This window comes from Microtus ochrogaster, chromosome 7 (genome assembly GCF_000317375.1).
Source record: "Microtus ochrogaster isolate Prairie Vole_2 chromosome 7, MicOch1.0, whole genome shotgun sequence".
Taxonomy (NCBI): domain Eukaryota; kingdom Metazoa; phylum Chordata; class Mammalia; order Rodentia; family Cricetidae; genus Microtus; species Microtus ochrogaster.
The window spans coordinates 59,806,920-59,832,700 of record NC_022014.1 but is presented as its reverse complement, the minus strand read 5'-3'; the positions used below and the strand labels follow the sequence as shown (position 1 = coordinate 59,832,700).

Genomic DNA, 25,781 nt, shown 5'->3' with positions numbered 1-25,781 from the left:
GTACTGTGAATAATTAGGATCGTGGACAGGAGAGATGGCTCAGAGGTTAAGAGCACTGGCTGCTCTTCTAATGGTTACATCCCAACTGGTAACTCCAGCTCCAAGGGCACCTGCACTAGTATGCCAACACCCACAGTCAGACACACATTAAATATGGGATTACCAGCCGGGCGATGGTGGCACACGCCTTTAATCCCAGCACTCGGGAGGCAGAGGCAGGCGGATCTCTGTGAGTTCGAGACCAGCCTGGTCTACAGAGCTAGTTCCAGGACAGGCTCCAAAGCCACAGCGAAACCCTGTCTCGAAAAACCAAAAAAAAAAAAAAAAAAAAAAATATGGGATTACCGTAAAATATTATTTTAAAAAGAAAAAAGGACATGAAATTTATAAACCTAGTTTTGAATTGTGTTTTCTTTAATGTAGTGAGTACCAAGAACAAAACTGTAAGTCTTGTATTGTGGCAAAGAAATTTATACACACAAATTTAGTCCCATTTATTAGAATTCAGTGAGCAGATGATGTTAGAATCAGCTAATCGAGTATAATTCTGTTAGGTTTTTGTTTTGTTTTGTTTTGTTTTTAGAAGATAGTATCTCACTGTGTAGCTCTGGCTGACCTGGAATTTGGTATGTAGACCAAGGTGGCCTCAAATTCAGACAGAGTTCTACCTACCTCTACCTTCCCAGTGCTGGGATTAAAGACTTGCACCACCACAACCCCATTTCCTGTGACCACTAGAAGAACAGTTGTCGCTTGATCTGCTAGAGCAGATGATCAGACCTGACACCACGAGCTCAGCTCGCCTAGCTGCACCCACAGAATGATGACAGCTGTGTCTCTGATGATTTCCTGGGGAGTCCAACAGGACTGAACCACTGAGGAAGCTGAAGCAGGGAAGAATACAGCCAGTCTGAGGCAAGCCTGGCCAACTCAGGCCCTATCTAAACCCCTGACGTTCCCTCCTACGTCAGTGGAGAAAAGTAAACAACCAGTATTGATTTTGATAGTCCACCGAAAGATTGAGCCCAGCTTTGTGGAAACATTATTTTAAAGACCCCAGGGCCTAGAGCAACTAAAGTTGGAATAATGAAAAGAACAGCAGTAGAGGATTGTTGGCTATTTGTGGGGAGAGGATGCAGGGGGGGGGGTAGTGTGTGTAGTGCTCTCCTATTTCGATAAACTCTGTGCTGGAGTTTGATAGACTGATAGTGTGTGTCTGAGATTCGTGGACGTGCTCAGTGGTGTCTAATCACTCCTTTCTTTCTCCAGTTATATCTTCCTTATTTAACTATAAATTGCCAACTTTCACCTTTAGTTAGTTAGTTTGTTTTTCGAGACAGGGTTTCTCTGTGTGACCCTTTATAGACCAGAAATAGGTGTGTGCGCACAAGCCTTCAGGTTAATGAGGGGGTGTCAAAAGACAACTTTGTGAAGTTAATTCTCTTGTTCCACGCTTTTGTGGTATCTGTGGCTTAAAATGGGTCACCAGACTTGTGTGACAAGTATCTTTACCAAGTGTCCTGTGCCCTGAGACAGTCTTCCTATGTAGCTAGCCCTAGCTAAGGCTTGAATTCATGGTCTTCCTGCCTCAGCCTACTGAATGTTGGCTCTACAGGTATAAGACACCCAGCCTAGCTCCATCCTCACTTTAGCTTCTTTTCAATTTTTTTAGGTCCCCCCCCCTTTTTTTTTTTACTTTTAAATTTAGTCATAAGTTTACTTTTAAACTCTCAGTCATAGGCTATCTCGTGTTTGGAACAATTGATTACAATTGTTGAAAGACAGTTGGTCAGACAAAATCTGCCTCTTTGGCATGAATAATGACATTCTGATTTTCCTCATCAGGTGCTGGTAGTTAACTCCCAAGGAGAAGTTTCACGGTTGAGCACCAAAAAGGAGGTGGTCATGAAAGGGAATATCAACAATTATTTTAAACTGGGACAAGAAGGGAAGTATCGTGTCTACCACAATCAGTATTCTACCAATTCCTTTGCTCTGAATAAACACCAACACAGGGAGGACCACGACAAGAGGAGGCACCTTGCACATAAGTTCTGTCTCTCTCCAGCTGGGGAGTTCAAATGGAATGGATCTGTCCACGGGTCCAAAGTCCTTACCATATCTACATTGAGACTGACCATCACGCAGCTGGAGAGCAACATCCCTTCATCCTTTCTTCATCCCAATTGGGCTTCACACAGGTAAAGGAAACTAAAGTTCATATATTGCTGTAAATATGCTAATTACCTAAAATTGATTCTTGGATAACTTTAAGTATCAGAAGGAGTCAAATGGAGACCAGAGCTAAAAAATATTGTGCGTCAAGGAATTGAGGGGCCTGGATGATGCCTGGAGTTGCTCCTGTGTATAAAATCTCCAGTGCTCTGAGCTAAGCCCTCTTGGTGTGCCTGTGTGTGCACTTCTGCCACATAGAACCCTTTCTCATCTGAGTTGTAGTAGACTGTGACTATTGTGTTTTTCAGTTAAGAACAATGGAGTGAAATGCTTTCTTTCTTCTGAAATGCAGGGCTAACTGGATCAAGGCCGTTCAGATGTGTAGCAAACCCAGAGAGTTTGCCTTGGCTCTTGCAATTTTGGAGTGTGCAGTTAAACCTGTTGTGATGCTGCCAATATGGCGGGAGTCTTTAGGACACACAAGGTGAGTGAACTCTGAGTTTTGGGATTGATGAGTATTGGATATTTCTGAAATGCTAGATCATTAATAATTACGGAATAGCCCAAGAGGTCACAGTAAAGACTATATCTCTTCCCAGTCTCCATTAATTCCCAGGATGCAAGACTGTGATGAAGATGAAACGAGATCAAATATATTTTTTATTAAATTTTTATCTTTTATGTGTATATATGTGTGTGGACTTGTGCATGCCATGGGTATGAATAGATGGAGAGAAGTTTATTCTTGACAGGTGACTCTGCCCCTTGAGCCAACTTGCCAGTCCAACATACATATTAAAAGATATTACAAGTGAAGAGCATTTTTGACAAGATGAAAGAGTGTGTGTCTGTATCCGGTGTCTGCTTGCTTACATCTATGTTTGTTCATCATGTTTATTTCTGGTGTCTGCAGAGACCAGAAGAAGGTATTAGAACACCCTGAAGCTGGATTTACAGACTCTTGTTAGCTGAGTGGGTTCTGGAAGCCAAACCAGAGTCTTTCCAAGAGCAGCCTTGTATTAACTGCTGCCATCTCTAACCCTAAGAAGTCACATTTACTCATTTATCCTAAAATGTTCCCAAAACTATGCTAAAGGTCAGGCTTTATTTCTCTTTGTAGACTTGAATGTCTGGCCAAAGATCATATAGCTACCAGGTAGACTCAGCTGTGTACTTGAGCAAGCACTAGAAGTAAGAATGAGAGCATTTGCTGCCCTTCCACAGGATCGGGTTCACTTCCCAACACACACACACCTGTAAGCCCATTGCTAGGGATCAGATATTTGAGAAATAGACACATCATGAAGGCTCTCTGACCAGCCAGTCTAGCTGAAACAGTGGTTCATTGAGAGGCCCTGTCAATAAATATATTAATAAGGTGTTAGATGTCCACCTCTGGCCTCCAGCTGCATGTGCATTCCCAAGCACACCTGTGTCCGCAGAAGCAAACACACTTTAGAAAATAAGAATAAAAAATGTAAAAATTATTCTGAGGACCAAACTATACACACAAGGCTTTGATTTTACCTAGAATTGTAAGCTAAATAAACAAACGTGTGTGTGTGTAGCTATGTCAGATGTGGTTTTATATTCCCTTAATTCTAGCACTGAGGCTGAGGTAAGAGAATCTCAAGTTCCAGGATCCCGTCTAAACAAAAAGATAAACTATCAAGAATCATTGTTGCAAACGTGTTATACTTTTTAACACTTTAAAGCACCAAGAGTCAGTCTGTCTGCCCTCCTACTGGGTCACTTGAGTGGTGTAACCCCCTAACTTTTTACAATGAAAATGTATTTTCCAGCCCTTTAAGCATGTTTTATTTTATAATGATGTGGTGGCTCACATCTGTACTGGTATCACTTGGGGAAGTGTAGGCCACAGGGTCTGAGGTACAGAACAAGACTGTCCCCAAACCAAACAATTTAAGCCAAATGTCATGGAGCACTTGGGAGGTGAAGGCAGGTAGATCTCTGAGTTTGAGGACAGCCAGGGCTACACAGAGAAACCCTGCCTTGGACCCCTACCCCCAACACATACCCAAAAAAAAAAAAAAAAAAAAAAGGCAAAAACATAAAAACAAAACAAGAAGAATAAATTTCTCGGTGATGTCAGGTTTTGTCCTGTCACTATGAAATTTCATTAACGTGTGGTTGGATTTTTGGGGGTAGAATTTGGTAAGATAATTAAGATTTATTTAGAAATAAATATTAGTAAAACTGAATTAAAAGGACAAGCTGAGCCGGTTGTGGTGGCGCACGCCGGTAGGATTTGCTAAAGGAGGCAGAGGCAGGAGGATCATGAGTTTGAGGCCAGCCTGGGCTACACCTAAAAAAATAAAAAAAACAACAAGGATAAGCTGAGCTGGGCATAATGGTACTCACCCTCAATCTCTATGCTTGTGAGGTAGAGGTAGACAGAGTTCTGTGAATTTGAGGCTATCCTGATCTACACAGCAAGGTCCAAGCCAATTGGTAAGACCCTGTGGGGCTTGGGGATCATGGCTCAGGGGAGAAGGCCAGAAAGTCTCCATGCTGAAATGTAAGTTGTCATCACTGCTGTGGTCCTGCTGGAAGACCCTGTTTGGGTCTAGTTCTCCCCAGCCTCTGGTACTTAGGATCTTTCTTCCGCACTCTTCTTCCCCTGAGCCTTAGGGGAAGTGATGTGACAGAGATGTTGTACTGTGAGTGAGCAATCCACAGACCCTTGCTCTCTCTCTGATGTGGTCAGCTGTTAGTGTCCACTGTACAAAACTACATGTCTGGTGAGGTTTGAGAGCTCAGCCTTCTGGCCTACACACACAGTTGTGTACACCACACACAAGTGAACACAATACTCGGTTAACATCTTAGGTGCAGTGAGTACCTCTGCTCGAGGCTCCTGCCAAGCCCGAGGACCTGAGTTTGTAAGATCCTAGTACGGGGAAGTAACAAGCCAGACATGTGGTGTTTGCTTTCAGTCTCAGCGCTTGGCACATGGAGGCATGTGGTCCGGGAATACAGAGCAGTCTTAGCCCAGAACTTGATGCCATCGTGGGATATATTAGATCCTATCTCAGGAAACAAACATCAAAACCCCTGAAGAGATAGATGATTTGGGGGTTCAGAGAACTGGTTGCTCTTCCAGAAGACCTGAATTCAGTTCCTAGCACTCAGGTGGTGATTAACAACTATCTGTAACTCCAGTACCAGGGATCTGGTGTGGTCTTCTGGCTCCTCTGAGTCCCTACAGACATGAGGTGCAAATAACTCATTCAGGCTCTCACATCTACACATTAGATAAGTAATAAAATAAATAAATATATTATAAATAAATATAATAGGTATTATATTGAGGTACTCACATCATTAATTTCGTTTTTTACATAGCAGAGGGTGGAGAATTAAGATTGAGGCCAGCCTGAGCTAAATAATATACATGAACCTTCTCTCAAAGTATAACAAAATATTGGAAGCTGTCAGAGCACTTTATGGTCAGAATCAGCAGGATGGTACATTTAGGGATTTCTCAAATAAGCCCTAAGACACTTGGAAGCTCCGCTGTGGACACTGCATGCCATTGAGCAAAGAGGACATGTTTCAGGGAAGAGGCCTCAAATTGATCAAGGTTAAAAAACAAAACTTGGGACTGGAGAGATGGCTTAGCCGGTAAGAGCGCTGACTGCTCTTCCAGAGGACCTGAGTTCAATTCCCAGCACCCACCTGGCAACTCACAACTGTCTCACGCAGACATATATGCAGGCAAAATATCAATACAAATACAATACAAATAAAAAAAAAACCCACAGTGCTAATTAGAAGAAAGACTAAACATGAATTAAGTTATTTTATTGTTCTGATACTTTTCTTTTTAAACAGATTTAAAACAAAGGTGCATTAGAGCCGGGCGATGGTGGCGCACGCCTTTAATCCCAGCACTCAGGAGGCAGAGGCAGGCGGATCTCTGTGAGTTCGAGACCAGCCTGGTCTACAGAGCTAGTGCCAGGACAGGCTCCAAAGCCACAGAGAAACCCTGTCTCGAAAAACCAAAATAAATAGATAGATAGATAGATAGATAGATAGATAGATAGATAGATAGATAGATAGATAAAACAAAGGTGCAATGGAGGAGGGAATTGAACACATATATTTAAAATTCTACGTGGAAAACCATTATTGTAATTAAACTCAAAAGAGAGATGACTAATTGAGGGAAAATATCTGCACCACAAATGGAAAATGTTCTCAATTGACAAAGACCTTCTATAAAGGAAAAAGACTAGCAGTCCAGTACAAGTGAGACACAGGACCTGAACAGGCATCGTGCAGGAAATATGTGTGGAGGGCTAGTAGACACAGAGCAGTGACTTCTGCCATAGTTGGAAATCAGTGGGATGGGATTGTTTGCCACCCAGGTTGTAAGTGTGATACTCAGCTTAAATGTATGGGGCAGCAGTTGGGTTTGTGACTGACAGGCCCAGGTGTGCCTGTGCTTGCTTCTTTTTGTCAGCATTTCAAGTACAGGAACTTCTAGTCTCTGCCATCCCGTCACTGAGGAGGACTATGGAGGGCTACTCCCCATGTTCAGCATGAAGGACACACAATGTTTTATATGGTATCTCTGCAGTAATACCACAGCACAGAGTCCTGAGCACTGCCTGGAGATTAGGGGTGGAGCTGACCGTTCATTCTTATGGTCTGGCTCTCAGGTGACTATGGAGAAAGGAAAATCTGCCACCCTCTTCACCCCCCCCCCCAGTAGTGTGGATTGACAACGGTAGCTGCATGGTCCTATCCTGATGGGGCTCTTTGAAGTCTCCAGTTCATCAGTAGTGTCCAGGGCTTTCTGTCTCACAGATAGGATTGAACTACCAATTGTACTCTTTGTGTTGTTGCCTTTCCCCAAAAAGACTTTGGTGGTGGTGGCCCAAGCAATAGAACTTCACTCAGGGTCAGCACACATCACAATGAACTACACCAAAGCAAAGTGAAGCCTTTGTATCTGTTTGCTTGTGGACAGAAACCAAGAGCCCAAGGGTGCCTGTCAGCAGCATGATCTGCGCTGTCATTGTCTGAACTGGAGCTAGTCCCTCAGGAATACACATGGAAGCTGTGGAAACTGATGATGGTGGCCCAGTTCTACCCTGGTTCTATCCCTGAGGCTGTACCTTGCTGTGGCGATAGCTCCTGTTTTACTCCCTAGTTCTGAGACAGGGAACAGGCGTCCCCTTCTACTCTGCTCAGCAGTTGTCACGCTAGCAGGCAGTATCTGTTGCTGCTGCATGTTGAGATCTCAGTACAGAGGAAAAAGTTGGGGAGGGAGAGTGCTTGTTTCCTCGCTTGTTCCTTTGAGACCGCATCTCAGTGGACGTCCCCGCCTGCTATAACCACAGACTCCCATGTGCTGAGATGACAGGCTTTTGCTACCAAGACTGAATTTAATTAATTTTTAAAAATTGTGTTGTGCTACTGGGTGGTGGTGGCATCAACTTTAGTCCCAGCACTCAGGAGGCAGAGGCAAGTGGATCTCTGTGAGTTCAAGGCCAGCCTGGTTACATAGCTAGTTTGAGGACAGCCAAGGATACACAGTGAAACCCTGTCTCAAAAAATCAAAAATAATAAAATAAAATGTGTTGTGATATGGGTAGAATGCTTGCCTAGCACACTGAAGACCCACGCTTTAATCCCCACACTACGAGGATAAAGGTGTTTGTGTTTGCTGGTTAGAAGTCCTAGGCTGAGTTGTTCATGTGGTGTTAGTTCTATTTAGAGTGGATTCTACATGGGTATTCGAGTGTTGGCTTGTACAAGAATAAAACATTAGTGTTTCTTTGGGGAGGTGTTTAGAAGGGCTATTCCTCTTTATGGCTAGTTTTCTGTTCTGATCTCTCCTTAGGGAATGCCACATCTGCTTATTTTTGTCTGTTGGGAATGTCTGGGGTGTAGGGTTCTAACTAAGAACTCTCTGGTTTTCTTCCTAATTTTCAGTATAACATTCATATGTTTTTCCTTTTTCAAAATTAATTTTTTTTAATCTGTGTATTCTTAGGTTACATAGGATGACATCAATTGAAAGGGAAGAAAAGGAGAAAGTTAAAAAAAAGGAGAAAAAACAGGAGGAGGAAGAGACGATGCAGCAGGCCACGTGGGTAAAATACACGTTTCCAGTGAAGCACCAGGTAACTGGGCCTGCGGCCTGCAGGGCGCGCCTTTGCAGTCACTCTGCTTTCCTTCGTAACTGTTGAATTAATGAGGTGGTATGAACACATCTTGTAATTTTGTAAGCTTGATTTTTCTCTTAGAATTTGATACCAATTTGTTGAAATTAGTAATAAAAGTAAAAGCATTGTTAAATTTAATAGCAGTGTTAACAATCTGTCATAAATCTTGAGATTCCAACTGAAAATTGATTATTTGGCAAATTTAATTAATTTTGCCTGATTCTTTAATTATTATACTTATCTATTTATGTGAGTGTGAGAGTGCATGCACAGACAGAGGTTACAGGATAATTGGCAGGAGTTGGTTCTCCTGTTTTCGCCCTGTGTATCCTTGCCCACTCTGCCATATCTCTGGCTCAGTTTGCCTGATTCTTGGCCTGTGTTTGGCAGATGCTTCTTTAACCATTGGGTTTTCAATTCTACCAGGTTTGGAAACAAAAAGGAGAGGAATACAGAGTGACAGGGTATGGAGGCTGGAGCTGGATTAGTAAAACACATGTTTATAGGTTCCTTCCCAAATTACCAGGCAACACCAATGTGAACTACAGGAAGCCCTTTGAAGGAGGTGAGTAGTGGACTGTTTCAGTAGCTATAGCTAATAGGAGATCTTCACTGTTTCCCTGCTGCTGGTTCTTTTGTTTGTAGGACCACTTCTAACCAGAAGTATTTCTTAGAAGTTCATAGTTTACTGGCTTTATTTCAGATAAATGTATCCTTATGAAAATTTTAATAGCATGTGGACAATACTGTTGGGATTTACCAATTGACAAGTTCTAAAGTTTTCTTATTTAAGATTATTTATATTTTATGTTTATGAGTGTTTTACCTTCATGTATCTATGTGCAGCTATCTATGTGCAGCACATGTTCATGCCTTTGCCCACAGAACCCACAAAGAGGACATTCAGTTCTCTGGACTTGGAGTTAAGAGATGACTTTTGGCCACCATGTGGGTGCTGGGAACTGAACCTAGGTCCTGCACAAACCACAAGTGCTGTTGACAGCAGAGCCCTCTCCAGCCCCGTAAACTAAAGGTTTTTAAATTACCTTTATTTATAAGGTTTTAGTTAGAGAAAAACAAGAGAAAGTAATTTTTAAAAATAGTCATGTAATTATTATATTCAAAATAGGGATTTTTTTTTTTTTGGATCTACCTACCCCAAGACTTTATAATCAATACTAGTTGTCATTTTCAGTACTATGACACACATAAACCTAGAAGGGAAGTGAATAGGGACACCATGACAGGCACCAGTATTCTGAGTTATAGAGTTCAAAAAAATGTCTCCCTTCTGTTTATGTCATATGTAGTACTTCATTTGGTTTGGTTTTTGTTTGTTTTGTTTTTTATTTTTTATTTTTTTATTTTTGGTTTTTATTGAGACAAGGTTTCTCCGGAACTAGCTCTTGTAGACCAGGCTGGCCTCGAACTCCCAGAGATCCGCCTACCTCTGCCTCCTAAGTGCTGAAATTAAAGGTATATGCCACCATTGCCCTGCTGGTTTTGTTTTTTTAATTAGAAATAATGAAATATACTTATTGCATAGTACTTGGTGGATTTTATCTAAACTAGATATATTCAGTTCTTAGATTAGGAGACCGTAGGTTAAGAGGGCTTATAGATAACCAGAGTTTGGTTCCTAGCTTAATAGCCCCGTGCTATTAAGGGATTTTGATTTCCTCTTCTCACCCCTGAGGGCATCTGCACACAGATTTACATAAAGACACACACACAAGAATAAAAATAAGCTGGGCTGTGGTGGCACACACCTTTAATCCCAGCAGATCTCTGTGAGTTTGAGGCCAGCCTGGTCTACAGAATAAGTTCCAGGACAGCCAGAGCTGCACACCTGTCTCAAAAAACAAAAACAAAATAAAAATAAAGTTCTAATATTACAACTGTCTGTTGCCATACATGTAATTCTTTTTAGCCAAAAATAATACAGACGATTATAAGGATGAATCAGATAGAAGAAAAAGTCCACGAAGTCCAAAAAAAATTAAGACAGAATGTGATTCTGGGAAAGATGAGGCAAAAGATGCTGAAGCTGCAGCAGCAGCAGATGACAGTGCAATGGAGCTCTCCAAGGTGTCCGAGAAGAAGGACCACGGTAAGCAGGGGCCAGGATGGTGGAGCCAGGGCTAAGAGAATGCCCTGAATCAGGTCCCACGGGCAAGATACTGCACCCTCTCATAAGAGTATAATTCATGTAGTGGGTGACTGACCGTGCCATTTGTAAATGCTGTAGATGTTCACAGACTTGTTCAGCATCTATGACAGTTCCACAGCATTTCATCATGCCAAAGGAAGTCGCTTTCTGATCCCAACCCATCAGTCTATTTTTGGTTGAGTTGTCTGTTTTAGACATTTTTAAAATGAAGTTAGGCAGTCTATTGGTCTCCTTTAATCTGACACAATGTTTCCAAGGTTCATCCACATTATAGCATATTCCAAAGAACACTCCAATGTATTGCTAGGCCGCAGTCCATCTGTGCAGTCATTGATCAGTGAATAATTGGCTGTTTCTGGTTTCCAGCTGTTATAAACACTGACACTTTAAGTTTTAGGATTTGTTCCTTGTTTGTTTGAGAAAGAAACTCACTGTGTAACTCTGATTGGCCTAGAACTCACTATGTAGAGCAGGCTGGTCTGGAACATACAGAGAATCCACCTACTTCTGCCTCCTGAATGCTTGGGATTAAAGGTGTCACTGTAACCAGCTAATTAATGTTTAGTTGGGTTTTGTTTGTTTGTTTGTTTGTTTGTTTCATTTTGTTTTGTGGGGCCCAGAGATCGAACTCAGGACCTCACGCATGCTTGACAACAAAGCCTTTACCCAGTGAGCCACCTCGCCAGCTTTATATACAAGTATTTCTGTAAATGCAGGTTTTCACTTCTTAGTGGTGTACCAAGGAGTGGAATTGCTAGATTGTATGGGGGCTCCATATTTAAGCTTTTGTGAAAGTTTAGTACCAGTGAGATACATGAATAAAAACATTGGGAGATGGCACCTTGGGAAATGTGCTTAGAACTTAAGCATGAGGACTAGGAGCTCGTATTCCAGAGTCCGTGTACCTGCCACTGGGGCACTGGTAGCCTGCCAGAAATGCCAGCACTGCCATCCAGAGTCTTGCTAATTAGACCAGCTGTATTGGTGAGCTCTGGGTTCAAAGAATAAAATGGAGACATATTGAAAAAGAATCCAGAGGTCAGCCTTGGGCCTCCTATACATAAATGTAAATGCATGCACACGCACACATGCACACACACACACTCACTGTATATATGTATACATAGAGAGGAACCTAAGCAAACATACATGCATGAACCGAAAACATAGGCTAAGTATAATGGTTCGCACCTATAATCCTAGTGCTTGGGAGACTGGGGCAGAAGATTGACTTGAGTCTGAGGCTATTCGGGGTTACAGAGTGAGACACGAAACAGTTTCTGGCTTGACTGCTTATGACTCCTTGATCACATGTTGTTTCTTTACACATCCAAAGAAATCTGACTTTTTTGCTCAAGTCAAACACTAATTTTGAACTGTTTATAAGTAATAGAACTGGAGGAGATTTTTAACTAATGAAAAGAAACAAAAACAAGTCATCTATAATTCTAGCACTTCGGAAGCTGGGGATAAAGAGTCATTGCAAACCCAGCCTAGTAGATACAGTGAGTTCCAGGATCCCCCTACGTGAAAATAACTAATTAGTTAATTAACGAGAAATGAGAATTAAATAATTCATTAATGCGAAAAGAAAAACAGAAGAAACAAATAGAACTTTTAAACCCATAGATGCCTGATAGCACATTTGCCAAAAGATTAGATTAGTTTGCTGTATGGCCTAGGATATCCTCAAAACTCATGCTACTCCTGCCTCTGCCTCCCCCAGTGCTGGGTGACGAACCTCCATCCAGCTTAGCACAGGTGATGACCATGCTGTAGGTATAATGCACACACTCAGTAGCCTGTCATAGGCGAAGTCATTTTCCCAGTATAAAATCCCATCAACTTAGGTACCAAAAATCAGAATCATCCAGTATTTGAAATGTTAGGTATTTTTTAGCCCCATTTAAAGTTTAGCAGTGTCCATGACCTACCTCTACATATGAAAATAACAATAGTAGATACTTCTGAAAATGAGAATTTCTCATGAGGAAAATAACTTCATAGTGAAAATTACGTTTTATCTATGTCTTTTAATTCGCAGATGTAAAAGAAGTTTTGGAGTCTGATAACGACAAATCCTTCAAGGAAGAACCAATGGAGATAGATGATATTGTGAAAACAGAGTCCCATGTAAACTGTCAGGAGACTACTCAAGTGGATGTGGTCAATGTCAGTGAGGGGTTTCATCTAAGGACTAGTTACAAAAAGAAAACAAAATCCTCGAAACTGGATGGGCTCCTGGAAAGGCGTATTCGACAGTTCACACTGGAAGAGAAGCAGCGCCTTGAAAAGTTGAAGCTGGAGAGTGGGGTGAAGGGAGTAGGCAAGCCCCCCATAAGTGCTCTGCAAAGCCCCTCTGAATCCGCAGTAACTGCGAAGGCCAACGAAGGCTGTCAGAGTGACTTGCTTAGACAGGAACAGAGCCCCAGTCCAAGCCAGGCTAGCCCTGGGGACTCAGGACAGGGGTGCTCACCAAGTGATTCTACAGTTCTTGGCCTCAGTGATACTAGTCTGAGTACAAACCAACTCTATCAGAAAGATCAAGTGTCAGATGGTGTCTCTGTTCAGAGTTCAGGGCCAAACTGTCACAGACAGAGCTCTGTTGAAAGTGACCTTGATGCCAGGGTCTCAGAGCCCACCAGTAAGGGACTGGAACTAAGTCAGACTAAAACAAAAGGAAGTGACTTTTTCATTGATGACTCTAAACCAGCCAGTGCAGATGATGTTGGTACCTTGATCTCTAAGAGCAAAAAGTCAGTCCCACAGGAAGATAGCATTATTGTGCCTTCTTCCAAGAGTACTTTACCTGTATCGGTACCTAAAAGTACCGGTGACAGAGATGCCCGGTCCTTCTCAAAAGGAGTGGACTTTGATGGGAAACCAGTTTGTGACTCTGAATATAATAGCACTTTGGAAAATAGTTCTGATACTATGTCTATCCAGGATAGCAGTGAAGAAGACATGATTGTTCAGAATAGCAATGAATGTATCTCTGAGCAGTTCACAACAAAAGACCAAGGCATGGAGAGTGTGGAGCCATCAAAATATGAGTTAGTTCCTAAATCTGCTGAAAATTGTGAAGATAAACCACAGGGTAAGGTAACTGAAGCAAATGGTAAAAAAATAGGGCAGCACCAGAAGCTGGACGAGAGATCAGTTAACAAATGTGTTGGCCAAGTAAGCCTAAAACATATCATCGACAAAAAGAATAATGAAAATCGAAATTCTGAAAAGAAAGGACAGAAAGCAAATAAATTCCAGGTAAATGGCAAAGATAGTAAAGTTAAGGGGTTCCTGAAAGGGCAGTGTGCGAAGGACGGCTCTGAAGGGAAAGCTGTGAATGTTACTGTTGAACCAAAGGTCAATAATGTCAATAAAGTGATCCCTGGAAATATCAAGTCACTGGCTGTTAAAGAATCTGCTGTGAAGCCCTTTGTTAATGGTGACATCAGCATGGAAGATTTCAATGAACAAAACAGTTCAGAAACCAACTCACATTTACTGAGTCCTTCAGATGCCAAAGGTAATCACCAAGACAGCCTACACACCCTTCCGACCACCAAAGAGTCAGACAGTACCCAGGTAACCATACCTCCAGCCTCTTGCCCAGAAAGTAACTCATGTAATCAGGAGGAAGATATGGAAACGGAGAGTTCAGAGGTTAAGGTTACCCCATCTCCTGTTGCTTCTAACCTTAGTAATGACTTCATGGATGAAAATGGTCTACCCTCCAGCAAGGACAGGAATGTCAATGGAGAGTCCAAAAGGAAAACAGTCATCACAGAGGTCACCACGATGACATCCACAGTTGCCACAGAATCGAAAACTGTCATTAAGGTAGCAAAGGGGGACAAGCAAACTGTGGTTTCTTCCACAGAAAATTGTGCCAGATCCACTGTCACAACTACCACTACCACTGTGACAAAGCTCTCCACACCCTGCCCAGACAGTGATATTGACACCTTCTCTGTAAAGGAGCAGAGCAGAACCGTGGTCACCACGACAGTGACGGACTCCCAGACCACTGCAGGAAACACGCTGGTAACATCCATGACAGTGAGCAAAGAGTACTCCACAAGAGACAAGGTGAGACTGATGAAGTTCTCCAGACCCAAGAAGACCCGCTCCGGAACAGCCCTTCCGTCCTACAGAAAGTTTGTTACCAAGAGCAGCAAAAAGAGCATTTTCGTGTTGCCTAATGATGACTTGAAAAAGCTGGCCAGGAGAGGCGGGATCCGGGAAGTCCCTTACTTTAATTATAATGCAAAACCTGCCTTGGACATATGGCCATATCCTTCTCCTAGACCAACCTTTGGCATCACGTGGAGGTATGTACTTTATATGTTATTTGGGGGAGGGGGGAGCTAAAGAAGTTTTTTAAAATCTCATTTTTAAGTAAAAATGAGCTCCTAGAAGAGAGGGAAGCATATGTGTAATGGCCAGGATTAGTGATGGAAATGAGATACAGAAAGCTTTTAACTCTGCCCAGCGGGTGGTACTAACCTTTACCCAGCAGCTGCGGATTTACCGAAAATGTAAGGGATTCTTTTAATATGCATGTCCATTTTTACTTCCACGAGACGAGAACGCACCAAGCTTGTTTTTATGGTCTGACTTTCAAGTCACTGCATGTTGTTTCCTCTGCACCACAGCAACCCCAGAACTGGATGTTCATTTCCTGGGTCTCATAAAAACATGCCTGTAATTTCATAAAGCCCATCATATCAGACCTTCCTAGTGAAATTTATTTGCATGATAACCATGTTTTGGAATTCTCTGTTATTTATGTAAGAAAAGATAGGCTGTAATTTCCTAGGAAATGTCTTAAAATACAGAAATAGTCTTATTCAGAATGTTCTGGGTCCTTGTGATTGGGAACAAGCCTCAGTTTATAGTATTGACAGTTGTTAATCCATATTCATTTTTCACTGGGAAGGGGGCTTAGAAGTTCTCCTATGGACATGAGTAATTTGCCTTTGACCACAGAGGCCAGGCTAAGCACAGTACCTGCTTTTCCTGACCCCAGCCAGCAGCACTTCATGTGCTGTTTGTGTTCCACATACTTGTCCAGGCTCTGTCCCTTTCCATGTCTCTGTCTCTGTCTTTTCCCCCTTTTTGAGAAGGATGAGGGGTGAACATAAGCATTAAGAATGGCAAGCTTGGAAAGCAGCATGATCTAGGCTACAGTTAGTGTTAGTGGTCATTCCAGCTGGTTACTGAGCAGGGCATCATCTCTCTTAAGACTTCATTTCAGCGTGTCTTAAGTATTTCCAGATTCAGTTACCATCATTCTTCTTTATATTGGAATCAGCTAGCTAGTGTCAGAAAAGAACACAAAACCGGTGTAAATGCAAATTTTCCCTATAGGAATTTATTGACTCTGGTGACCACTCCTTGTTTGTATGAGCACGTTTTTATGCCTCATCGTTGATTTGAAGTAAGATGTCATCACTCCATGGCACATGCGCTAGAGACAGCTGAAAAGTGCACTTTCTCTGCAGGGCCTGCAATGAAGGATTTGCAGAATCCTGCAGGGAATCAAGGAACTCTTCATTGCAGTTCATGGAGTTGTAGGATTGCTCTGTACTTTTCTGCTTTCTTCATTGAGAGCGGTCCCAAAGTGCACCCTTGACTGTCCTGCAGGTAACTTCTTTCCCACTGGAAAAGTTACTACACACCAGTAGTTGGACTCAGATGCCCCGCAGGTGGGAGCTGTTCTTTCTGCTCCAGTGTTCTGAAGTACAACATAGTTTCGCTGGGAAGCACTGTCCTCTGAGCCTGGAAAGAACCAGGCCCCAATCCTAACCCTTGGGTGGGTGCCTGCAGTGCAGGCGCCTTGACTTAGAGGATTTTGTTATGTGCTGGCATGTATCATATCTGTTGGTCACTCTCATTTTTTAATGGAAAGAAATACCTTACTGTACATTCTTAATCTGTTGAAGTTGAAATTAATAACTATCACTTCTGACTAATGGAAGCATGGGTAAAAATATGTGTTATTTTGATTGAGAAAACTTTTTTAAAAATACTACAAAAACTATGTAAAGTGCATTTTTATACTAACCTTTGAGTCTCGTGTGTTTACTGCTTAGAAGAAGAATTCCAAGAGCTGATGGGATTCTCACTCTATTTATTTGTTTATTCACATTTGTTTGTTGGGGGTGGTTCTTATGGGTCTAGCTATGCAGCCCAGGCCGGTCTCAAACTCCTGTCCTCCCACCTCAGCTTCATAGGTAGTTAAGACTACATGTAGACCCAGCTGTATGTGTGATACATATTTTTAAATGTAATGTTAAAGCCTAGCACTTTAGGAAAATTGACACTTGTCTCATGGGTGCAGTAAAACCTTTTTGACCTCTGTACATACATTTCCTTATACCTGTTTTCCCTGGCAAGACTCTGTGTCACTGTCATTTCAAACTGGCAGTTGTTCCCCATAATGCTCTTAGAGGGGTCCCGCTCTCTACCTGGGCTATTCTGAGTGATTGGTGGACTGCTCTCTCCTGCAGGGAAGGGAGGGGGAGCCTGCGTGTCTAGTTTACGTGCTTTCCTGTAAGCCTTCTCTCTGGCACAGCTCATTCTGACTTCTGCTTTCTTCTCCATGCAAGCTCCATCGCCATTTGCACCCACCCCTCTAGCCATAACTGCGCAGGATGTAGTGTCCGAGAAGTGTGTGCTTTTTACACTTTGTTCCTTCTCGTGTGTGCCCCCGTGACCTAAGGACTTGCTTCTCTTACAGCTCTTCCAGGTAGATTCTAATAGACTTCTCTGTATCCCAGCTTTGTTCAGTCCTGGCCCTTTGGCAGCACTCCATTGTTTGAATGCATGAGTGAGTGAGACAGCAAGCTGATAATCCATGGGGCGTTGGTTCTGTCATCAGAACAGTGGAGGTGCTTGAGGCAAGACAGGCAGAGTGAGGATTTGAAGTTATTCTTTGACCCTAGAGAACAAGCAAAGGAGAAAGAGAATAAGAAATGCTTGTTTTCCTGACACACCAAACTGGCACAAGACTTTCCATGGGACATGCCTGAAGTGACAGACGCCTTGTTCCTCCCAGAATATCTCTGCACTAGTCAGTATCTGGGTCAAGGATTCCTGGGATGTTAACCTGAAGAGAATATGTCACAGGTGGAGACAGAAATTGGCAGAGGTGCAGTAACAATTGCCTAGAACTTTACCTTCTGACGTTGTTCATTTCTCCCACGATAGTAACAGAAAAAGCATTGCTTTTCCAGTGCAAAATTGTCCTCTTAAGATGAACCATTTGCCTGTTCATGAAGGAAATAATTTCCACTGTATAGATTTCCTCTGTACTGCATTCAGCCAGTATATTCACTTCGTGTAGTATGGAAATGTCCAAAGGGGAATCTAATTATGCCAGTTGTAATAGGGAATTGACAGTCACTGACTGCTTTTATATGAATTACAGTTAATTTCATTTTAGGATTAAAATCTTCATTGAAATTGAGTAAATTCATTTTCACATGTGTCTTTCATGTTATTTTTTAAAAGAAAGGCATATTTAATAAATTTATACTCATGCTCGTGGAAAAACATGAGCCTGGATTCCTTCTCTTCGTCAGAGTAGCTGATGCAGGACTGTGTGTTTCTGGAAATGGCTTTCTTCATAGGATTCCAAACTCACTGCATTGTTAGTATTTATAGTGTGTGTAATGCTCATTTTCAAGAGCCATCGTGGACTACAAAATTCTCTTCAGTTCAAAAAGGTCTTCTTGCACTAATAGTGTTTTAGTTTTGTTTTACTCTTTGATAAAATATAAGCATTTTCAGATTTTTTTGTTTTAGCAAAAACTATTTTATCTTGGTTTTATCTTCAAAATTCCTCTATCATATTTAGTAACATGGTTATTGATTATAGTTTTTCATACATATATTTTAGTTGATTCATATAAAAATCTTTAAATTATTGTCTTATTGATCTTAAGATAAAACCTTACCTATTTATATGGCATTGGAAATGAATCTAGATGATTTAAATGTTATCCTAGGAACTCCAAGTTGTTCCTTTAAAGAACATGTAATGTCACAGTCTTCCAGAGCCATGTTGTAGACACTGAGGTTACAGTGAGCACCACAAACATGTCCTTCAGTTTCCTTGAGAGGAAGAGAGTGTGTGAGTGTGTGTTTGTATGTTTATATGTAGTTGATCTGGGTTGTTCTTTCAGGTATAGACTTCAGACGGTAAAATCCCTAGCGGGAGTGAGCCTGATGTTACGGTTACTATGGGCCAGTTTGAGATGGGATGACATGGCAGCCAAAGCTCCTCCAGGAGGAGGGACTACACGGACAGGTAAGGGAGTTGGACTTTAAGTTTAAAAGATACAGGCTAAGGATATAGTTTAGCTGCTAGAGTACATATCTTGTGCACTAACGTGTGGACCTATGTTAGGTCCCTAGCACTGCATAACCTGGCTGTGGTAGTATGCTTGTAGCCTTACCACTGAGGAGCTAAAAGAGAGAGGATCAAAAGTTCTAGGTAATCCTCACCTATGACTACATGGGGCCGTGTAGCAGAAGAGGTAGCCAGACTTGGCAGCACAGGCTCCTAATGTCAGCTACTTAGGAGGCTGAGGCAAGAGGGCCTAATTAATGACTTGCTTGGATTACTTAGCTCAAGGCCAGCTAGAGCAACTGTCTCAAACAAAACAAACCAAGAAACTAAAAATGGCTCTGTGGCTATAACACTCACCTAGCATGTACAAGGCTCTGAGCTCTACCCCTAGCAGTACACAAAAATCAAATCAAATCATGTGCCATTTACTAAATTTATTAAATGCTTGTCTTATTTTGTAGAATTTAACCTTGCTCAAGTTTTCTGAGTGCCATAAAGTCAAGGTTAAGGAGCAAGGTTCACATTCTAGGTGAGTCAGCACACATAGACCCGTGTAAATGTTCAAATGATAGTTATTCTTCCAGAGCATGAGACAGTTGACTCGAGATTCCTGGATCTTCAAACACAGCTGCCTCTGGGAGTTAACTTGGACCTTATGTCATTTTTTTTCCTTTCTGTCACTCATGCTGAGGTGGAAGGATTGCCACATGTTTGATGCCAGCCTGGGCTTATGTATCAAGTTTTATACCAACTTGGGCTATAGAGGGAACCCTTGCAGTGTATCAGAAGGAAAGGGATGATCTGCCTGAGCAGCACAAAACCTGCTGCAGAAACAACCAGCAGCACCACAGCCTCTTTGGGAAGAAGCTCACTATTGTCATGCAGTGTTGCTGTGCTATTCATGACCCAGGTGTTCTGAAAGGACATGTCAGATCCACAGCTTTAAAGAAGTACCGAGTGCTACATGTTCTCAGTTTCTTCATATTTCAGATGATTGTTAACAGTGTATAAATCATGTTCCCATAGAAACATCTGAAACGGAAATCATAACCACAGAGATAATTAAGAGGCGTGATGTGGGTCCTTACGGCATTCGTTCTGAGTATTGTATCAGGAAGATCATTTGCCCGATTGGAGTTCCAGAAGCACCAAAAGGTAAGAAATAGATCATCACTGGCCTGTTGGCTGTGTGTTCTGTTAATTGAGATTTGCTAGTAATTGTCTCTTTAATTGCTTACCTTACACCACAAACTACGCCTGTGTTAAGAGACATAAGACTACCTGCGCCGAAGGCAGATCTCTGTGAGCTTGAGGCCAGCCTGGTCTACAAGAGCGAGTTCCAGGACAGGCTCCAAAGCTACAGATGAAACCCTATCTCTGGGAGGAAGGGGGATCTAAATAAATAAATAGATAAATTAGGCTCCAAAGCTACACATGAAACCCTGTCCCGAAAAAAATCTAAATTAATAAATAAATAAGACTACCTGCCAAGACAGGAGATCGTTGTGAGTCCCAGGCCATCAGAGTGGGACCCCATTTCAAAAAACAAACAGACTGCAGGCTGGAGAGATGGCTCAGCAGTTAAGAGTGCTTACCTCTCTTGCCAGGGATGCAGGTTCAGTTCCCAGCCCCTACATGTTGGCTCACAACTTCAGTTTAGGGGGCTTCAAGGCCCTCATCTGAATTCCATGAACTTCTGCCAATAAATTCATGCAGGCTCACACATATGCATATAAGTAAAACTAAATCTTTTTTTTTTTAAATATCCTTAGTGTTAAAACTAATGCACCAGCACTCGGGAGGCAGAGGCAGGCAGATCTCTATCATTTTGAGGCTAACCTGGTCTACAAAGCAGGTTCCAGGACAGCCAGGGCTGTTTTTAATTTATTTATTCTTTTTTTATTTATTTATTTATTTATTTATTTACTTAGTATGTGCACAGCATTCCTTCCATATGTGCCCGCAAGCCAGAAGGGGGTGCCAGGTCTCATTACAGATGGTTGTGAGCCACCATATGGTTGCTGGGAATTGAACTCACGACCTCTGGAAGAGCAGTCGGTGCTCTTAACCACTGAGCCATCTCTCCAGCCCCTAATTTATTTATTCTTATTTTATGTACATTGGTGTTTTGCCTGCATGTATGTCTATGTGAGGGTATCGGATCCCCTGGAACTGGAGTTAACAGACACTTGTGAGCTGCCATGTGGGTGCTGGGGATTGAACCCAGGTCCTCTGGAGGAGCAGCCAGTGCTCTTAACAACTGAGCCATCTCTCCAGTCCCCAGCCAGGAATGTTAAACAGAGAAACCCTGTCTCGAAAACTGAAAAAGTAAAACGAACAAAAAAAAAAAAAAAACTAATACAAACTACTCAAGATAGTCATAAGAGACATGCACATATGCATAAATAAGAAAATATTAAGTATGGGAGGAGAAAATGTCTTCTTCACAAACACTTTTTGAAAATTATTCTCCCTAAATGTATACCATGTATACCTTTACTGATACTAACTCACAGTTCATTTTAGTGAATAATGATAGGGGATAACCCCCACTTGAAAGAATACTGAGAAGGTCATTTCTGTCCTGGGAAAGAGTCGGGTACTATCACAGTGACCAACCACTGCTATCCAGGCACACAGTCGATAGGCAGAGCACAGATCTACTCCTGGCAGACATCTGTTTATTCCAGCATCTCCTGAGCCAGAGTCCAGAGAAACTGGAGAGAAGGTGTGGAGTTGGCGACTACTAAACACACAGCAGATTTATCTAAAGGGCAAAACTTGATTAGCAGGGTGTTAAGCGAGCCGAGAAGATTTCGGGCAGTTTCTGCACTGGTAGGAGCTGTTGGCAGCTTCAGTGTAGCAGATTCCTGTCCTCTCTGCTCTACAAAGCCTCAACCAAGCGGGCTATATATATAGCTAGCCATCTGTTTTTTTTTTTTTTTCTGTGCACACAATAGGGTCATTTAATTTCCTTCCACAACTTTGTTTTTTCAAGGTGCACACCAAAACCTGTGATTAATTCTAATCAAGGAACTTGGACCTAACCTTGGGTGTTGGGACATAACTGTTTTCCTTGTCATTTTCCATCCTTGGCAAATCTCACTCACATCTCTAAGTAGCATTGCTCTGTAAAAATCATCTTCATTATGATCTGCAAGTAAATTCCCCAGTGAAGAGGGGGATTATCCCACTCTATACTAGATACGGTGGGATTCTTTCACTTAGTAATCACACCTTGCCAAGTACAGTAGGAACACATAGCAGCAAGCAGGTGAAGGCACAGTGGAAGAAAGGAGACAGTTCCCCTGGGTCTTTGCCCCTCTGGGGTGTTACATGTGAGATGGACTCCCTAAGCCCCACTGCTGAATGCGGAAGCTCCATTGCTGACTGCAGCTCCTCCAGTATGGTCACCACCACTGTCTCACATTGCTCCCTGTAGTCCAGGTTCTACTGCCCTCTGCTCCCTGGTATCTAACTGTTGCTCTGGGCCCTGGACAAGGACCCTCCCTCTTTATTGTACAGTGTTTTAAATCTTACTGAGAGATTTTCATATATTCTTCATCCTTTTGGATCCCTTTTTATATTGGGCAAATGTAACCTATCTCCTCAGTGCGGGGGTGGGGGTGGGGGAGTATTGCAGCTCAGCTGTAAAGGACTCCAGCTTTGCTTTAGTCTTTCAAACCAGTAAAGGTGACCCACAGTCTGAGTGCAGTGGCACAGACTCAACACTCAGGGGTCTGAGGCAGAAAGATAGTATGGCTTGTGTTCCATAGTGAGTTCTGTGCCATGCAGCAACTTACATGGAAGAAGAGGGAACAAACGCGCACAGCACAGCAGTGGTTATTGGCCTTGCTTCCTGGTGAGCCAATCAAAGATACACTCAGCTGCTGTGTACCTGTGGAGTGCCATACTCTTCTCCAGGACTCCCCTTGCTCTTTTTCATTGACAAAGAAATTTTATCAAGCTGACCCCTTGTTTCAGAGTCTCACCAGGCCAAGGAGCAGCAGTCTCAAGTGAGCCCTAGAGTAGGTATTGTCAAGAATTTGTCCTTCTCTCCCTCCCCCAATGTCACAGCTCTCAGCTTTCCTCCTAGAAATGCTAAATCCTTGAAAGAGATTGTATTGGTTTTGGAGTCTCAACAATGAATTGCTCTTGGTCACATCTGGAGAAGGGATGAGGAATAGAGTCCTAGGCAGAGGACAGGGTATAAAGGCCCACAAGCCCTTTATCAGGGTTGGCAAGCCATTTCCTATGAGCCTTGATGACTGCCTGCTTTACAAATAATTGGAACACAGCAGCATGTAACTTTGACATTGTTTGTTTTTCCACTGATTCTTTTTCAACATGTTGTGCATTGGTGTTTGCCTGCATGTGTAGAGTCTAGATGAAGGTTTCGGATCCCCTGGAACTGGAGTTACAGCTGGTTGTGAACTGTTGCCGTGTGGGTCCTAGGATTCAACCTGGGTCCTCTGTGTGAGAGCAGCCAGTGCTCCTAACCCCTGAGCCATCTCTTCAGCCTCCAGACATTGTTTGTTTGTTTGAATTATTTATGTATATGGGTGTCTTGCCTGCAGGTGTGCCTGTATACCATGTGTGTGCCTCTTGTCTTGGAGATGTAAAAAGAGCATTGGATCCCCTTAGACTGAGGTTAAACATAATTGTGAGCTGCCATGTAGATATTGAGGACTGAACTCAGGTCCTTTGGAATAGCAAGCAGTGGTTTTAACCACTAAGCTATCTCTCCTGCCACAGGCACTTTGGTCCAGAATTGCAATGTAGACCATTGGTCTCAGGGGTTTGCAGGAAAAGTTTACCTGGTGGTGGCATCCTAGGCTAGGTAGCAGACCCTGTCTCAAACTACAAAATGTAGTTTGCCACTGCCATGCTCCTTGAGATGAGATGTCAGAACTCCATTCAAACAGTCTTGCTGAAAACATTCTGGTTTCTTTCTCCAAGAAACACCCACACCTCAGCGGAAAGGCCTTCGGTCAAGTGCACTACGGCCAAAGAGACCTGAAATGCCCAAGCAGACGGGTCCTGTTATCATTGAAACCTGGGTGGCAGAAGAGGAGTTGGAACTCTGGGAGATCAGGGCTTTTGCTGAGAGGTAATCGGCTAACGTCTGGTCATACTGGTGCTTCTGTCACTTCAGAGCTAGAGAATTTTCACGTCAGCTGTCACTGTAGTCCATTCGGATTAGCTTTTCTCTACCTTTTGATGTTGTGTACTATCTCTAAGTAGTTTATTTAAGTCTTATTTCTAAATTTTAGTGTGTTAGTATTATTCTTTTTAAAATATCTTAAATGTTCATTTAAAACAGAAATAGTCCAGGCTTTTGTATGATGCCAAAGTCAACCAGATTTCATTTATTAAACGGTTTCTGATGAGTTGCTCCTTTTCCCCCCTACAGAGTGGAGAAAGAAAAGGCCCAAGCGGTGGAGCAGCAGGCTAAGGTCAGTGGACAGCAGACAGGGATCACTGCCCAAAGGGGCCTCCCCGGCCAGCAGGGCCCCGAAGTACAGCAGATTGACCTTTTCAGCCAAACTCAGGCAAATCGTGTACCTGGCTGCAGTGTGTTAAATTCTTCTTCTGGTTATTTTTACAATTCTTTAAGTAGTTTATAAAAAGATTTTTTTTCTGCTGAACTCGAGTGCAGCCTGTGAAGACGTCAACTTTACTAAGGCCCTGAGTTTATGGTAATCTGTGCGCAGGATGTTTTCTGGCATCCCACAGAGTGATCAGGATTCAGGAATCTTAGCTGAGAATCAAGGGAAGGGCACCTAGAGGACGGGGAAACAGTGTGTTTACTCGAAGTTATGCCAACATAGCTACACATTTGTATTAGCTTTATGTGTGTGAGTGTTTTGCCTGCATGTATGTCTGTGCACCACATGCATGTGTGGAGTCTGTGATATTCAGCATCGGGTCCCCTGGAGCTGGAGTTAATAGATGACTGTGAGCCACTATGCAGGTGTTGGGAATGAGCCTTGATCCTGAAACAGCAGCAATCTCTCCAGCCCCAGTTGCACATATCTTAAAAACTTACTTTTTAGGTTTCAAGCCATTCTTTTTTCATATTTTATAAAGCACATATATCATTATTTTGTTTCTTTCAAATTGCTGTCTCTTTCTCTAAACTTAAAATTTGAAAAAATAGTATTTTGGGGTCATGTGCTCAGTTCTGCTGTGGAAATTTAAAGAAAATCACAAGCATCTCTGTTACTATAGCAACTGGCTAGTTCTGCTCTTTGTTTTGTTTTGGTTTTTTCGAGACAGGGTTTCTCTTTGTAGTCCTGGAACTTGCTCTATAAACTAGGCTGACCTCGAACTCAGGGATCCACCTGCCTCTGCTTCCCACCAAGTATTAAAGGTGTCTATCACCACCGCCACCAAGCTGCTCTTGCCTTTATAGGTATCTTTTGTCATCTCTGCCATACAACCTTAAGTGGTACTTCTTCATTTGTTTTAGAGTAGCACTTTATGTTTTTAATACATTTTCTCCCAGGGAAATACTCTTAATTATGTGCCTGTTTCTTTGCTCTGTTTTTCTTTTAACTAATTTGATCAAATGACATCTCTAAGTATGCAAAACTAAAGTGCTTCTATTTTGAAAAATGGGCATTGGTATAAAACACTTCAACTTTTTTTCAAGCATATGATCTGTCTGCAAAAACAATTCAAACAGAATGGGTATGATCATAGAGCAGAGGCGAAGCCTGGGGTTTGGGCTCAATAGACTTTGAGACTCTCACTGTATGAGACTCAGGCTTTCCCAGATCTCAATGTGTGACTCAAGATGGCCTCAAACTCACAGTAGTCCTCCTGCCTCTGTCTCCCATGCACTGCAATTACAGGCATGAACCACAATGTCCACTTCTTG

General features: G+C 42.4%; 1 protein-coding gene across 6 annotated transcripts in view; it reads left to right on the top strand.

Moving 5' to 3' along the window:
• The window catches only part of Bptf (bromodomain PHD finger transcription factor), a 106,288-nt gene that overhangs the window by 51,077 nt on the left and 29,430 nt on the right, over window positions 1-25,781 (top strand). For all 6 annotated transcript variants that reach the window (XM_013347519.2, XM_005350427.3, XM_026780481.1 and 3 more), the window contains 10 exons: window positions 1,846-2,201; window positions 2,528-2,659; window positions 8,201-8,330; window positions 8,799-8,937; window positions 10,303-10,482; window positions 12,587-14,873; window positions 18,732-18,856; window positions 19,925-20,053; window positions 23,858-24,008; window positions 24,312-24,354. In XM_013347519.2, the coding sequence (XP_013202973.1) occupies window positions 1,846-2,201; window positions 2,528-2,659; window positions 8,201-8,330; window positions 8,799-8,937; window positions 10,303-10,482; window positions 12,587-14,873; window positions 18,732-18,856; window positions 19,925-20,053; window positions 23,858-24,008; window positions 24,312-24,354 (3,672 nt within the window). The remainder of the gene's footprint in view (window positions 1-1,845; window positions 2,202-2,527; window positions 2,660-8,200; window positions 8,331-8,798; window positions 8,938-10,302; window positions 10,483-12,586; window positions 14,874-18,731; window positions 18,857-19,924; window positions 20,054-23,857; window positions 24,009-24,311; window positions 24,355-25,781) is intronic.